The sequence below is a fragment of the Sciurus vulgaris genome, assembly GCF_902686455.1.
Source record: "Sciurus vulgaris genome assembly, chromosome: 9".
Lineage (NCBI taxonomy): Eukaryota > Metazoa > Chordata > Mammalia > Rodentia > Sciuridae > Sciurus > Sciurus vulgaris.
Window position 1 is genome coordinate 81,878,397 of NC_136469.1, and position 16,303 is coordinate 81,894,699.

General features: G+C 37.2%; 1 protein-coding gene across 1 annotated transcript in view; it reads right to left on the minus strand.

The window, feature by feature from the left end:
• Positions 1-16,303, minus strand: part of FRAS1 (Fraser extracellular matrix complex subunit 1) — a 436,825-nt gene that overhangs the window by 110,559 nt on the left and 309,963 nt on the right. Inside the window, exons 30-33 of the mRNA XM_079152936.1 lie at positions 15,942-16,095; positions 9,531-9,709; positions 5,528-5,644; positions 59-173 (exon numbers count right to left, since the gene is read on the minus strand). Of these exons, the coding sequence (XP_079009062.1) occupies positions 59-173; positions 5,528-5,644; positions 9,531-9,709; positions 15,942-16,095 (565 nt within the window). The remainder of the gene's footprint in view (positions 1-58; positions 174-5,527; positions 5,645-9,530; positions 9,710-15,941; positions 16,096-16,303) is intronic.

Here is a 16,303-nt window from a genome sequence, read left to right on the forward strand (position 1 = left end):
TTCAAGACAAATAGTAGGTGATAGCATCTCCCAAAAGGTCATTTACTGCACATCTTACCGTGATTTGGGTGCAGAGGTAGAGTGATATTGTATATAATCTTTTCACTGGGCCTCTCGGATTTCACAAAGGACAGGGCATGAGGTTGAATGACAGTCAGACCATCTTCCCGAGCCTGAGAAATGTTTAGAAAGGAAGAAGGAAAAATGATGTGATGAAAGCAAAACCGAAAAGGACAAAACCAAACCCCCAAAATCTTCTTAAGAAAACAAAGCAAATTCCCTCTGGGTTTTTAAATTAGTCACACTGAAGAGAATTTTCTCCAGAAATCCAAAAGGATCTGGTGTCTTCGCACTGCAGATCTGTCCCATCCTCAGGATGCTCTCAGGGTTACAAAGACCTTTGTAGGTTATCTTGCCTTCTGGTTCTTCTCTCCTCTGCCCCTGACCTTAAGATTATGGCAATATATGCTGTGGGGGGTCCCAATAAGGTTATTTTTCCCTAGGTGGAGCTTGCATTGGAACACGTGTGGAAATGAGGCTCCACAGCTGGCTATTCTACTGTTCACAGCTGGCTTCCACATCTTTGCTCTTTTAACTTAATAGACTAAGGTTGAATCTGGCAAGAAGTTCTGACGACCCAGCTGGGAGGTTTAAGTTTTGGCCCCGGGAGGTTCTTCAGAGCATTACCCCAAACCTCAGTTTTGCTAATTTGTGATGCTCTCTGGTTTCAAAGGGCTAAAGATGAATAGGACCTCAAACACCCAAAGAGGCTCACTATTTGCATTCAGAATTATTTGTTTATTAAAGCTCATAACAATAGCCAACTTTTCTCTTTGTCTTCATTTACTACCGGGTCAAGCAATATTGATCCAAGGACCCATGTGTGTAACTTTCACTATTCTGTGCACACCTGTGACCCACCCACAGTGGGTCAAAAAAAAAAACGGGAAGTTCAGACTGCCACAAGTAGACGTGACAGTGAGTTGGGGACAGTGGTAGCAAACTCACTATATAGAGAATAAAAGGGAAAACTAGAGTATGAACCTTTACCCAGGTCAGGCATGCTGTCTCAAATGGAACACAATGTCCTGCTTGTTGTAGGTTCTTCCTAACTGACCCTTGAGGTAGGCTAGAGTGTGACATGCTCTTCTGCTCTTTGAAGCTCTGCTTCTTTCAGAAGGAATTTCCCCATTTAGAAAAGGATTAAGTGGGGCTCCTTAATGCTCCTAGAGGAGGGTGTGGTGTTCTTCCTTTTAACCATAAAAAGATTGAAGGTTGCAGTTGCTTTGTAATTGTCCCCAAGGCATACTTGTCCCGGGAAGAAGCAGCATCTGCAGGTTAGGACAATCCCCCTATAGTAAAGAGTCATATTTCAGGTCCTTGCTCAGGTCTGGAATGTAATGAGCAAGGAAAATTAGAACTGCAAACAGCAGCTGGTCTCTCGCCCTAAAATAAAACAAGTAAGGACAACAAATTTAAAAATATATGCCCTATATGAGGTGTTTACAGCCCATTCATGTGTGCATACACACATGATCATGGATATGAGGAAAAAAGAAAGGTTTAGTATGTTGTTCAGTATTGTTTGCAAAATTACAAGCTCAAAACCATTGTAATAACCCCAAATTCTTAGTCTCAAGTGATACTTTTGAAAATCTAGATGTCCCTAAAACAATAAAGTAGTAAGAAGAGGGAATTATCAGGGATATAGGACAATGAAAAAGGGAAATAAGTCCCAACCAAGACAACAGATATTCTATTTTGGAATTTATGGATTTTTCTCTACTAATAGAAATAGACACTGGGTAGAAGCAGTGAGGACTTGATTCTGTGAAGAAAGCAATACTGAGGTTGAGACATAAAAAATATGATCAATTTTAATACTGGTTATTTGAAATGTTCAATATTTATCAATTAAACATAGTAAGAAATGAGAGATTAAACTTCATGGAAATCGTTATGGAAGACATTTTTTATAACATATCTGTCAACAAAAGAAAATTGCAGAATAATGATTTTCATAATACTCATATTGTCTCTGAATATATCCAGAATCCAAATCTTTCTCCCCACCTCCACTGCCACCACCCTGCTCAGTGCCAGCCTCTGCCCTGGATCCCTCCAGTGGCGTCCTGACTCCCTCTCACCTCTCCTATCGTCTGTTTCAGCACAGCAGCCAATGTGACCCTTTACAAAGGATTCTGGACTCTATTCAATACCCTGCAGTGACTTTGCAATCAGAACAAAAGCCAAGTTCTCACAAAGGTCTGCTGAGGCCCAGCGATCTGTGTCCCCACCACACCTGTGAATTCACATTGATTATTCTTGCTTTCACTTACTGTGTTTCAGAACATGCTTAATAAGGAACCCCAAACTGAAGTTGTCATGCCCACCCATATCCCCAATCTCAATAAGGGGCACTTTGGTATTCCCAGAAACAAGTGCTTTCCCATATATAACTGGCCACTGTACCCCTACACCTTTCTTTGTCCTCTCTGAATTTTTTCTACCATTGTAACAATTTTTTAAGTGTTCAGTACGGCAGAGCTAACTATATGCACATTATACAATAGCTCTCTAGAACTTTTCCATTTTGTAAAACTAAAAATATATCCACTGAGAAACTTCCCTTTCCTTCCTATCCCACTCCCCTCTCACCCCTTCAACCACCTTTCTACTTTTTCTCTAAGAGATCGACTTCGAGAGACCTTATCCAAGTGGAACCAGACGATACTTGTCTTTTTTGTGACTGGCTTACTGCACCTGGCATAATGTCAAGGTTCATTCATGTTGTAGTGTATAACAGGATTTCCTCCTTTTTAAGGCTGAATAATATTCCATGGTATGAGCATATGTGTATAATAAAGATGTGCACACATATGTAATGTACCTTTATATGTCATGTATAGGTATCATTTTTATATCACATTTTCATTGTCCATTTATCTGTCAGTGGACATTTAGATGGCTTCCACCTCTTGGATACTGGGAATAACGCTATAATGAACATGGGTGTGTAAGTATCTCTTCAAGATCTCCCTAACCCTTAGCTCTTACTGCCACTGTGTGGGGTTCATACCACTAACCTCTCTTGTTCTAGGTGATTGCAATAGTCTATGTGTTTTCTATATATCCCCCATCCAGAATGTTCTCTACCCTGTGGCCAGAATGAGCTTCCTGAACTGATCATTTAAAATCTGGTGATGGCACTTTCCTACGATAAATCCTTCAACAACAACAGTCTTTTGGGACAAAATAGAAATTTCATCTTAAGGTTTTCCATGATCTGACTGTCATTTCTTGCTGCTTTTACACTTAGGGATTTATGTGCCAGCCCACTGAACCACATGTCATTACTCAAATATGTCATGTTCTTCTGTGTCTCCATCTTTTTTCATGCCTGGGTGAATTTCCCACTTTTACTCTCCATCAGAGGTTTTTTTGGGTGGTGATCTGAGCAGCAGCAAACAGTGTCCCGTAGGGTCTTGCCAGAAATGCAAATTCTTGACTCGGCTGAGTTAGAAATCCTGGGGTGAGTTCTAATAATCTGTGTTTTAACAAACTCTACAGGTGATTCTAATACTGGCTTTAAGTTTGAGGTCTCGAGAACCCTGACCTTGAGACGATTTCCACTCAGCCAGCTCAGTCCTCTCCTAGAGGAAGTTTCTGTGACATTCCCATGCCCTAGTGCACTAGGTGACCTCCCATTTGCTTTCATGTCATTGTTGTCATGCATTTATCCCTGTAGTATCACTGCTTATTTACTTGTCTCCTCATTGACTCAAAGCTCTTTAAAAATAGAGAATCTGTATTAAAGTCATTGACTTTCCAATGTCTTCCACAGCACTTGTCATAAACCACTAGATTAAATGTGTTTATGAGCCAATGCCTGGATGAATGTGGAGGTAGACTCCTACTTTTATATATGTTTGTGTTTGTGTGTGTGTGTGTGTGTGTGTGTGTGTGTATGCTTATACTATGTAAGTATGTACCACATGATTCATAATGCAGTTACAAAATATGTGCAGAACCTGTGTGTTTGGATGAGTCCAAACTGCTGAACTGAGAATGTGTTTTTGTTACAGATTACAAGCATGTCCTACAGCAACAGCCCTGATTAATATCAAAGAAATATATGTGTATATTGTAAGTAACAAAAGAGTAAGTTAATCACATTTTATGGTAAACTAACTTTTCAAATATCCTACGTTTCAGATGGACAGACCTAATTTGCAAACATGAAATCTGAGACCCTAAAGGTTAAAGCAACTTGACAAGTCTCTTCAGAGGTGCTCAGCAGCAGAGCGGAACGGCACCGTTTTCCTGGCTCCTGGCTCCTTTTTTCCCCTGTCTATACTCAAAATAACATGGCATTAGCATTTGGCAGGAAATGTGTATGCACATTTTTCTTTACAGTTTAGAGAAAATTCTGATCCAAAGTTCCTCTAGTCAGAATGATGAATTACAGACTTGATAGTGCTGCTGAATTATGATTTCTTTAAATTACGGTTTATGGTGGAAATGCCGATACCAGCTATTCATTAAAAACTTTCTATTTTCCCCTTTATGTCTCTGTCATACCCCAGACCCATAATTTCTAAACCTATCACTGCTCTCTTTGTTGTGGCTTAAGGCTGATACACTAATTATGTGGGCGCTAACTAAAACATGAGTCCATAATCGTGAATTCACAAGGGCTTGCATGCTTGTGGCTGTCTGGAAGAGTGGTTCTGGCATCCTACTTACCCTAGACACAGGGTCACTGTGGAGTTGCTAATTGTCTGAACTGAGCTTTGTGGGCCAATTTAGCTGACACCTTCCTTCAGATCTTTCCATGCACCACATTCCTTCTCGCACTGCACATGGGCCTTCTGTGATCTGGTGCAAGGACCCCAACATTTCCACTACTCTTCTTCTGCCTTACTCATTTCTTCAGTCTGATGGGACTATCTGCAGTTTTCCCACAGTCATATTCTTTCTTACTCGGTGTCATATGCTCTTGATATCTGTGACAGTGCCCTTTGATATCACCTCTCCATTCTGTCCAGCCTGTCCCCAAATTTTCCCTTGGGTAATTAATTGTTACTAATGTAGCACTGACATCACCTTCTCCAGGAAGTTTTACAGTACAAGAAAAACTTCTCATAGGGCTTTTAAAAAATGGATAACAGTTTCTCCAGCTAGGTGGTGCTATAAGTGGCTGAACAATTATGCTCAAATGGCGTTAATGACGTGGACATAATCACTCAAGGAGAGACCCTGTAACTGTCTGGGATGCTGGAAAAAGGACATTGGCAATGGAAGGTCAAGATGGAGTCCACATAATCTTCTGTTCACCCTGGGAATTTAAAGTTTCTTTTTCAAGTCAATGAGAAATGTCTTTCCAGGGCTGCTATTGTTGGCTCTGGGGTCTGTATTCTAGGCCAAGAATCTACTGCATTTAAAACCAGGACACTGTATCAAAATCCCAGCAGCATGCCACATGCTTCTTCCAAGTGAAAACCACGAGTTCTCCCACCCAACTCACAGTCATATGGAGAGATGTTCCCAGAGAGAGCTTAGGTGCCTCAGGCGTGTGTGGTAAGATTGCAATGTTGAACACACGGCTCTCCAGGTGGGCCTGGGCATCTGTGGCCCTGGATACCTGAAAAGCAAAGTCATCCTGGTGAGCCTCTCATCTTCTGCTGGTCAAGTATGCTTGCATGGATGGGTTTAGCTTCTCCCCCTTTACTCCATCAGTCTTTGCATTCTATACATTCCTGTGTTACACTTTTCATTCTGCTCTTCATATTTTATTGTTAATCATTTATCGATTTTAAAAAAGACACAGAACCATATTAGGCAATTCTGAAAATTGCAGGAAAGTATAAATAAGAAATAAAAACTCATCTAGAATTTCACTACCTAGTAAGAGTGATTATTAATACATTGATACATTTCAGTTTAATCTTTTTACTGTGCAGACAAATCTCAATTCATATGCAATTTTATATTCTAATTTTTTACTTAATACAATACTATGATATTTTGCTATATCCTAAAACATTCTTGAAAACATAATTCTGCATGGCTAAGTAATGCGTCAAGTATGTGACATGTGGTCTTTATTCCATTCCTTTCATCTTTACTCACAATAGATTTCTATACCTAGACTATCAATGTCAAATCTCAGTCTCATCTTTGCAGAACAAGATTATTAACATTTACAGTTAGGGTAGTAGTCACAAAATCAGCTTTTTCTTGTTTTAAAAACGCTGAAAAATGATGTTTTCCTAGGCAGCTTCTTGCCCTCTTAAACTCTCCCTTGTCTCCACTGTTTGTTCCACCTTCTTCTTACTACAAGAACTGCTAAGCCCTGTGTGACCACGTGTAGTTAATTGAATTGATTCCACATGATAAGAGTCAGGGTTCTGCAAATTCTGAGACAGAAGGCAAGACAGCAGTTACACCCCACAGAAGAAAACTTTTAGTCTTTATCTGGATCACATCACATGCCTGGGATCAACTTTCAGAACACTTATGTGTCTTCAAGGAGTTACCTCATATTGTTGCTAGAAAATAATACTAACATCTATAATTCACTGATCATCTAGTGTGAGCTCAGCATTGTGCTAGTTGTTTTTCAAAGGTTCTCTTCTTATTCCCCACAATGTAATATTATTATCCCTTTTCTCATAAATGAGAAAACTGAAGGTCAAAAAATAAAAGAATGTGTCAAAGTTGCAAAGCCAATTTGTGTCAGTATTTAATCAGGTCTATATCTTTTCACTGACCAAGATGACTTACTTTGGAAGCGTTCAGAAATGAAGAGAGGAGGAAAGAATGAAGAAAAGGAACAGAGAACTGTGCAGGTAGTGAAAAGTGGGCATATTTCTGAGCAAGTGAGTCAGTCTGGCTTCCCAGTGAAGTCACTGATAATGAAATATGTTGATTTTTTTCCAAACCAAATTCCCTGAGGAGGTGTCACTGTGATCTGAATACACCAAAACGAGGGCTATTTCCCACACCAAAGAAATGACTGTAATTGTTAATGCTTTCTTCTCCCTAGACTGTCTCTATTTTAAAATGCCACTTGTATTACAAAAATCCCATCTTACATGCAAAGTAACAGATGGGATGCATTGATGGCTCATGACAGCACATCAACATTAAAATGGAATTAAATCTATGCAACTCATTATATTGCATTTCCTGCTTTAAAGAATAAAAAAAGGGAAGAAAAAAAGAATCATCAGAACAGCATCTTTTTTAGTTTAAAATCCTTTAGAGACACTAAAATGATAAATGGGAAAAGTTGCTAACCATTTATTTTTAGCACATGGCTATAGTGTCTGTGTATTTCAAATAAAAATATGAGGTAAGCCTATAAAACAACAAGACTTTAAAAACAAACAAACCCAAACTTTTATGTCTAAGAGAACACAATCCCAGAGAGTTGTTTCATACTTGCAATAAAGATGCTGTCAGTGTTTAAGATGCACTTTTTGGAATGCCTTCAGAGGGAGTTCATAAATCATTAAGAAAGCTTGAGAACGTTACTTCATAATTACTACCCACTTTAATAAAAAATAATTACCACTCTTTTTCTTGCCAGACCTGATTCTGAATGACTTTTGGCTATTTTTGCATATTTTTAAATCTACATTCAAAAAATGTATATTGTCATTATTGAGTATATTATCCAGCACACTTTGAAAGTAATTTCAAATGGGAGTTCTAAAAATATTCTGCACAAAAAGTGTGAAGACTCTTCAAAGGAAACAACTTTTTAAGTAATAATCTTCAGATGGATGCCTTAAATTCTAGTGAGTTTTTTTATGTGAGTAATTTTTACTCTGGTTTTAAAATTTTATTTCATTTTGTCATATTTTGCTTTATTTTATTTTTGTACTTAGTAAGCAGCTTGCAAGAGCAATCAGATATCATTTTGAGCAGGTGCTTAGAGCCCCTTTCTAGGGAAACCTGTCACATAACATTCTCTTTCCTGATCCTTGAGGAGGTAAAGGCAGGTCACCAGATTCTAGTTTGCTGAGGTGACTTCTTTTGATTGAGGTCTTTGCCTCCATTCTGGCTCATTCTCTGATGACTGCACTAGTCCCCAGGCGCTAATAATGAAAAGTTAACTAGGACAGAGGACCCACAGCTTTTGCTTGCTCAATGGACATTTAATGTGCTCAGTAGAATCTCAGTTTAAAGGTTTCCAGATTTATCTCAACCTATTCTTTGGAAAAGCTCATCTTTTGCACAATATAAAATAGTCAGGCAATGAAGATGTACACATCAGGCGTCAGAAGCGGAATGGAGGTAATTTTAACAAGGTGAACAATCATGGTTGTTTTATTCCCAACTGGATCCTTGGAGGTGACACTACTTTGGCTGGTTATTATTAACATATGTATTGTCTCTGACACTACCACATTCTTATCTGAATCCTGCTTAAACATTATTGTTCTTAATTATTTATTCCTTTGTATTTCTGTTTAATTTTTTTTTTTTTACTTCCAAACAGTGCTAGCCAGAGTTTTGTCTGATTTTTTATTTTTATTTATTTATTTTTTTAACAAAGTATCAGATTTTGGATTGTTCATCATTTCTAGCATTTCATAATTAATCAACTCCTCTGCTTATCTATATCAATTCCTTCTTTTACTTTCCTTAAGTTTCCATTGTGGTTCCCTAGCTTCTTGAGTTAAATATTTAGTCCATTCGTTTTTGAGCTTTACTGCTCAATAGTAAGAGCTGCCATCAATTTTCTTTTGAGTATAATTTTGCCCACATCATTTAAGTTTTGATAACTGATTTCTTCCTCATCAATATTTCTTAATACTTTATTGCTTTGATTTCCTTTACGACCTAGTAATTATTTAGGCAATTATTTAAAATATTCCAAGGGGTTTAAATTTTTTATCTTTTCATTATTAATTTCTAATATATTTTATAATAGACTATGGCCAGTATATACATTGTCCATTCATTACTTTACAGTCACGCATATTATCAATTTTTATAGATGGTAGTAACGAATACTTATGTAGTGCTTACTATTTGATAGGCAGTTTTCTGAATGCTTTGTATATATTAACTCAATCTTCTCAGTAGTTCTGGTTCACAAATGAGGAACCTACAGCACAAGGATCTTGCTCAAGTAACTTGCCTACAGTAGCAGAACTCATACCCAAACCTACTGAGTGTGGCTATGTGTTCTTGATTTTACATAAGATGTTGAATGCTCCAAGAACATTTTTAAAAATAAGATTTTTTTCCCGTAAAGTATTTTTACATTTTGAATAATTTTTGGTGAACACGTTGGCCATTATTTAACATGAACCTTTTTGGTTGTGGATGCCGGCTTATGGAGACACCCATAGAGCTGAACAAAGAGTTTTTAAAAATCTCCTAATGGGATTAATTACATTTTTTTCTTCTCCCCAACATGATTTTCAGCCCATTGCAGAAAACTGCCCAAGTTGTTTATAAATGAGGGGGATGGCTTTCCTCAGACTTCAGAGAAGCCAAGGAGCAGAGGATACCTGGAAGTGGAAGGAGTCACTCTGGGTTGGGGCTCCCGAGTGCCTGTACCACACAATGCCTTCGTCGATGTCCTGTTGGGTGAAGGTGCTGGTGGGGGTTGCTGTCCTCCCATCAGGCAGGTGCTGCCCTTGGTCTGCAGGACTGTCGGCAGGCATATTCACCAGCAGGACCACTTCCCCTGAGAAACCGGCAAACAGAGTGAGGAGATCTGGGAAGAGTAAGCCAGAGTTCTTATCCTCCTTTCCCATCCCTCTTTTTAATTTTTTTGAACTGAAAATGATTGTTTTTATCTAAGATGAAGGAAAGGATGTTAACAGAGAACTCAACAGATACTATTACTACATTCATCTTTAGACATAGAATTCCCAGTCTTTCAGCTAAAAGGACTAAAAGTCATTCAAGGACAATTTATGTATAAAGTTGTATAAAGGAGGTCCAAATAGTAGCGTAGGATGTAAACACTCAAACATCAGGCACTGGATAGATTCATTTCTATACACAACTTTCTATGCAACAGAAAGTGTTTTCTAACCAGAAAGAAAAGAATAGAAAATTAGAAAACATTCAGTGAAAGATGCTCTTAGGAGAGTCTCTCCAGTGAAAATATTAATAGTCATACTAGAAAACATATGGCAGGCACTGCACTCTACTTTATGTGGTGGTTCAAACCCAGCTCCACCACTTCCAACTGTATGACCTTACTTAACACTCAGTAAGTTGCCATTCTTCATTGGTAAAATGAGAATAACAGGTTGAGCATTTGTAATGTGAAAATCTGTAATCTGTAATCTGATGATCCAAATCTGAAATGCTCCAAGATTAAAAACCTTCTGAGCATCAACATGATACTACAGTGGAAAATTCCACACTGGATCTCATGTGATGGATCATAGTCAAAATGTAGGCACATTTTAAAAATACTGTATAAAACTACTTTTGAGATAAGTGCATAAGGTGTATGTGAAGCATAAATGAATTTCATGTTTAGATTGGGTCCCATCTCAAAGCTATGTCATTACGTATATGCAAGTAATCCAAAATCTGAAAAAAAATATGAAATTTAAAACACTTATGACCTCAAGCGTGTTGGGTAAAGGATGCTCAACCTGCAGTAAATACTTCACAAATGCTTAAACAGAAGGTTGGTAATCCTTACTGTAATTTCTATTTAATACAGCTAAATGATGTTATTATCATCTCTATTGTACAGAGGAAGTGCTTTAGGCTCAGAAAAGTTTAGCGGAGGTCACACATATGATAGGGAAATAAGTGAGGATTTGAATCTGAAGCTCATATTATTGGTCATGAACCTCTGTTCTCAGTCATAATTATTTTGTGTATATGTATCAGTATTAACCCTGCTAAATAACTGATCATGTTTTCTCCTCCTTCATTCTTTAGACTTTATTTGAACCGAAGCAAGGAAATATAAATCTAAACACCACCAATCTGTTTTTACTGCTTATTATTCACCTGAAGCTACTGTTGTCTTAAAGTGAGATCACAAATACAGAGGTGTTGTAGAAACAATTAAAATTTCACAAGAAGAATATGCCTTCAAGTGAAGACCAAACTAAAGAATAGATGAACTGCCGAAAATAAGCTGTATTCACATGAAAAGGCATCTAACAATAAATCTGAAAGAAGCCACCCTATCAGTTTGATAGTGATAGGCATGGAAGATGTGGGTTGGGGGAAAAAAGACTGTCTATGTGTTTGTCTATTTTTAAAATGTTCTGTAGGAGAATACCAAGTTCTTAAAACAGACATATTGGACAATTGACAATACATTTATTTTTCAAAAATTGGTAGCACATTTTAATTACCCTAGAGAAATTTATTTTCTTACTTAAAGAAAAACACTCATTCTAAAATTTAGATGCTCTAAATTCAAGTTTAAAATGAGCATAATGTCCTGGATGGTAATGAAATACTGAAATAAAAGAAAAATATCACTACTCTTTTTTATGTAATCAGGTGTGGAATCAACTCACTCTAGTTTTCTTTCTTCTATTATTTTTCATTTGTACCTAAGTCAGAAATTCCATTACCACTCTCCCAGCTCAAATTCTGATCATAAGATGCTGTTAATAGACATGGCTTCCCAGGATGTGGACTGTTCATTGAGTGAGTACAGTCGGAAAATATTCTGAAAGGAAATCACCACAATGATAATGTGACAAGTAGAAGGATAGAAAATACTCAACTGATGATTTCCTAGCTATTTTGCCTTATAATAGAAAAACAAGGCAGAATTTTCCTAACAAGCCCTAATGAAATAAATCTATTTTTCATATAAAGGTAGTTTCATGCTATACAGATAGACAGGAATCATAAGATATTGGCCAATTTCATTAAATTCAACTCAGTAAGTAGTCATTGAGAATCTATTAGGTCTATTTACTATATTAGGTCCTTTTAAAGTAGGAGGTTTCAAAGCTAAGCAAGACACAGTTCCTGTCTCTAAAGATCGGCCCCACAACCAAGTGAAAGCCACTGGAGATTCTCAGCAGTTGAATGGCATGAGCTGATTTAGAACACATAATGTTTGTGATCAGAATATAGAAAGTCTATAAAGCTTGAAAGTCCTGTTAGAGAGGCTGGAATTTATTCTATAAAAATAACAACAGTAACTAACATTCATATGGACAGTTTGCCCGATTATGAGGCTACTATAAAACCCAAAGCAGAGATGGGATCTGAACTAAGGCAACAAAGGTAAGCCTGGAAAGAAATACACAGATAGGAAAGTCACTGAAGAAACAGAAGCAATGCAACTTGACAAAAGGTGGCTGTGAAGGAAGAGAGAGGAAGGAGTCTAAGAGAACCAGCTATTAGGTTGGGTGACTGATTACCACCAATAGGCATAACAGGAGGATGGCAGGCTGGAGGGAGGACAAAGAGTTCAGTATGGATGTGTTTAATACAGGAGACTGGATGACAAGCCCATGAGTGAACAAGGAGAAATACTGGTATTGTGTGAGATTCACCATAAACAGGTAAGAGGCAACTGTTTTTTTTTTTTTTTTTTTAACCCTTCTTTCCACATTTTTAAATTGGTGCATTATAATTGTACACAATAATAAGATTTGTTATATATCCATACATGCACACACTATAACAATAATTTGGCCAGTATCACTCCCCAGAGAGACAACCTTTTCTGAGTATCTCACCTCTGCTTCTATGATAATATCGTACAAGGATATGACACTTTAAATATATGAAATTCCAGCTTTAAAGTACAGAAAATCATCTCCATTTGGGATTCCCTTTATACCAAATTTTATATTTGAACCAAGAATTTTGAAGAGAAAATTTAATAGCTATTAAGAATTAGAATCTCTATGAATTATGTTGTGATTGAGATAATTTCTATTAACATTTTTCTTATATTGTGATAAATAATTTAGAGTTGGCAGTATGTTACATTAAGTTAGATTCTTCCTCAAACAAGATACATCATTAGAACCATCTCATTAAATTTACTTTCAAATCTATGAAGTAGTTAAGGGTACAACTATTAATCAACTTGTCTAAACTTTTATTTAAAAATAGTGGTGAGTCTGGGACCCTTTATGTGTATTTTATAAAAACAATTTATATTTAGTTGCATTCCATGGTCAGCTCTTTACAAAATGCCTAGAGTTCAACATGAACCTTCTAATGTGATGAGGGAGTTCACAGCAGCCAAGGGCCAAGGAAGTAATGGCTTCACAGATGCACCTCACTGAACAGATGGAGGTAGGTAGACAGGTGTTACCTGGGTGTCTAGTTCCCACCACCCTTTTCACTCTTGAACAGTTCCCAAGGGTCATGTGATTTGATTCCTACTATTTGATTACAGTGAGATCTGGACACAAAGAAAGATTATGTTCTCAGGAAGAAGTTAATTAAGAGAGTTATAGTAGGAAAAGGATCCCAATAAAGTCTACATGGCATTTATTAAGCTAAAACGGCAAACGTTTTCTGCTGAAAGCAATTTAATTCAGCATTGTTCTCTTTAATATTTGATGAAACACTGGGCTGTTTCTGTGAAATTTGGGGGCTTAGCTTTGGCTTTTAATAATCAAGATGAAGGTAGAGAATTTAATACAAGAGCCATAGAGTTTTAGAGGTGAGAAGGACTTAAATGTTATCTAACATAAAATCAGTAGTTGAAAGTAGACGAGACTAGGATATTTATTAATTACAAATGGGAAAACAGTAACTTAACAGTGGAGAACTTTGGCAGCTAGCACTTTAGCCAAGTGATCAAAGTAAACATCACCAGCAATAAGACAGGGCCATCATGTACTCCTGATATCATGCACTGAAAAGGAAGGAAAAGCATAACCTTAATCTAATAAAGAAGAACCACCTGACAGACCCAAACTGAGCAGTACTCTATAAATATCTGAACAGTACTCCACAAAAGTATTATGGTCATAAGAGAAAAAAAGAAGAGAACTATCACACTGGAGGAGACCCAAGGAGACACGAGAATTAAATGCAAGCTTGAATTATGGATTGGTTCAGAAAAATAGCATTAGTGAGAAGACTGGCAAAATTTGAATAAGGTCTATAGATTAGTTAATGTCAATTTACTTTTTTCAGTAACTGCTCTACAGTCATGTAAGATATGAACATTAGGAGAAGATGAAGTCAGGTATAAAAAGGACTGCATTACTTTTGCAACTTTTTAATTAAGTCTAAAATTATTTAAACAGGAAGTTAAAAATTATCTGATTTAATTTCTCAAAGACACCTATGGCCCAACAGAGTATACTTGCCTTCTTCAAAATTATAAAGGTCTATTATATGATACTTCAGCTAGACTATTTTATAATATCAATTCCTGATGAGACTATGTTTTCCAATGTCTGTGGACACTGGCATTATTTTTAAATTGTCTGGAGTTACTTATTTTACTCACTACAGAAAATGCATAATTTTTAAAATGTGATAACCCAGAGAAAAAAACAATTATTGTTTCTCTGCTTTTTAATGTGCCAAATGGGTTTTCATTTTTTCTTAATATAATTTTCATTTTTAGATGATCAATTTAGGTACTTAAAAAAAAAAATCTACCTAAGCTGGGTGCAGTGGCATGTACCTGTGCTGGCACTTGGGAGAATGACTCATACGGATGCCTTGAGGCCAGGAGTTCAAGGCCAGGCTAGACAACACCAGACCCCACCTCCAACAAAACAAAACAACTACCTGTTCCTTTATTTATATAGCATTTTGCTATTTTCTTTCAGTTTTACTCCTTTTTTTAGGTCTTTAAATCATTTTAAATACACCTATTTCATAGTTTTTATGATTGTTCCTTTGTTTGAAATTCTTAGGGTTTTAATCCCTTTGTTTTGTTCTGTTGGTTTCCATTCTGTGCTAATCCTCACTCACTGGCTTGATCTGAGAGTACTAGTGGCTTGGTGGAGGGTGGACCTTGTTGCAGTGGTTTATACTTTCTGCAAGGAACCCAGGAAATATCATTGGCCTGAGATTAATTTTCATATAAAGTCTCCATTTGGGGTGTTGTGGACAAGGCATGTAGCATAATTTAACCCTGGGTCTGAAGGAGAAATAGGCCGGAAGTTCTAAATTCTCACCAAGCCTTTTCCTCTACTGTGAGAAAGACAGTCAAGTCTCTTTGCCATCCCTCTGTGCTGGTGAGCTGCTTCTTTCCTATTCTAAGTGAGGGACCATTCTTCCAGGATTCTGGTTTTAGGCAGGGTCTTAATTCCAGCTCCCTGTTTGTGCATGAGTCTTAACTCCCAAGTTCCCACATTCCTGAGACACACAGCGCCTCTCAGGGAAGCTGTATTCCAAGCTCTTGCAGACTGACTCCAGTGCCATCCTTGTTGTGGCACCTGGAGTTTCTATTCTTGGGTGCTCAGCTATAAACACCCTACAATTCTTGCTACACTTTATTCAGCATTATTAGGCAATGACAATGGGCAATTTCTCAGGTTATTGCATCCTACTATCTTGCTGGAAGAAGTAACAGTGGAGAACACTGAATAATGTTTCTGTGAAATATATTTTTTAGAGTCTCATCAAGAAGAAGTCTGGCAATGGTCTGAGAAGAATATAAGGTAGAGTTTGAGAGCCTGACCTTTGAAATTTACCTGACGTCAATTAGTCAGTGGCTGTTAGCAAGCTGGTTTATCCCAGGTTGCTAGTGTGCGAAATTAGGTTATTAGAAATTTAAATTAAGCTTTAGATGTTATATATAATGTATTTATAAAATTTACGCACTACTAGCAAATGTGTACAGTGTGGTAAGTGTTGAAATTATTCTGCTAGTAAGAGGTGTATGAAATGAGAGAGTTCACTGGAATTGCAATCTTGCTCATGGCATTGTACAAAATCAAGTCTTAGGCTGCTGAATGCAGAGATGAAACCAGGCTAAAGAAAAAAATTACCAAACTGGGGGTGGTCTTGTGTAATCTTGTAGACGATATCTTCAGTGCTGGTGCCTGGAGCTTCGGCCTGTAAGATTCTGTTGGTGATCTGCAGCATCCCCCCTTCTGGAACCCATACCATCGAATTAGCCACAAGCCGAAGTGCTCCATCATTCTAGAATAAGGGAAAAAGGCAGAATTGGGTCCAAGCAAAATAAGAAAACATTAATAGTGAAAAGCACTACTTATCAGGTCCTATTGTTGCAAAAGATCATCTGATAAGAAAGAGATTTATAGTTTAGAGTCACAGTGTGAACCATGGGTATATATTATATATAGATATATGCATATATACAAATTTATAAGTGTATATATTCTGCTTT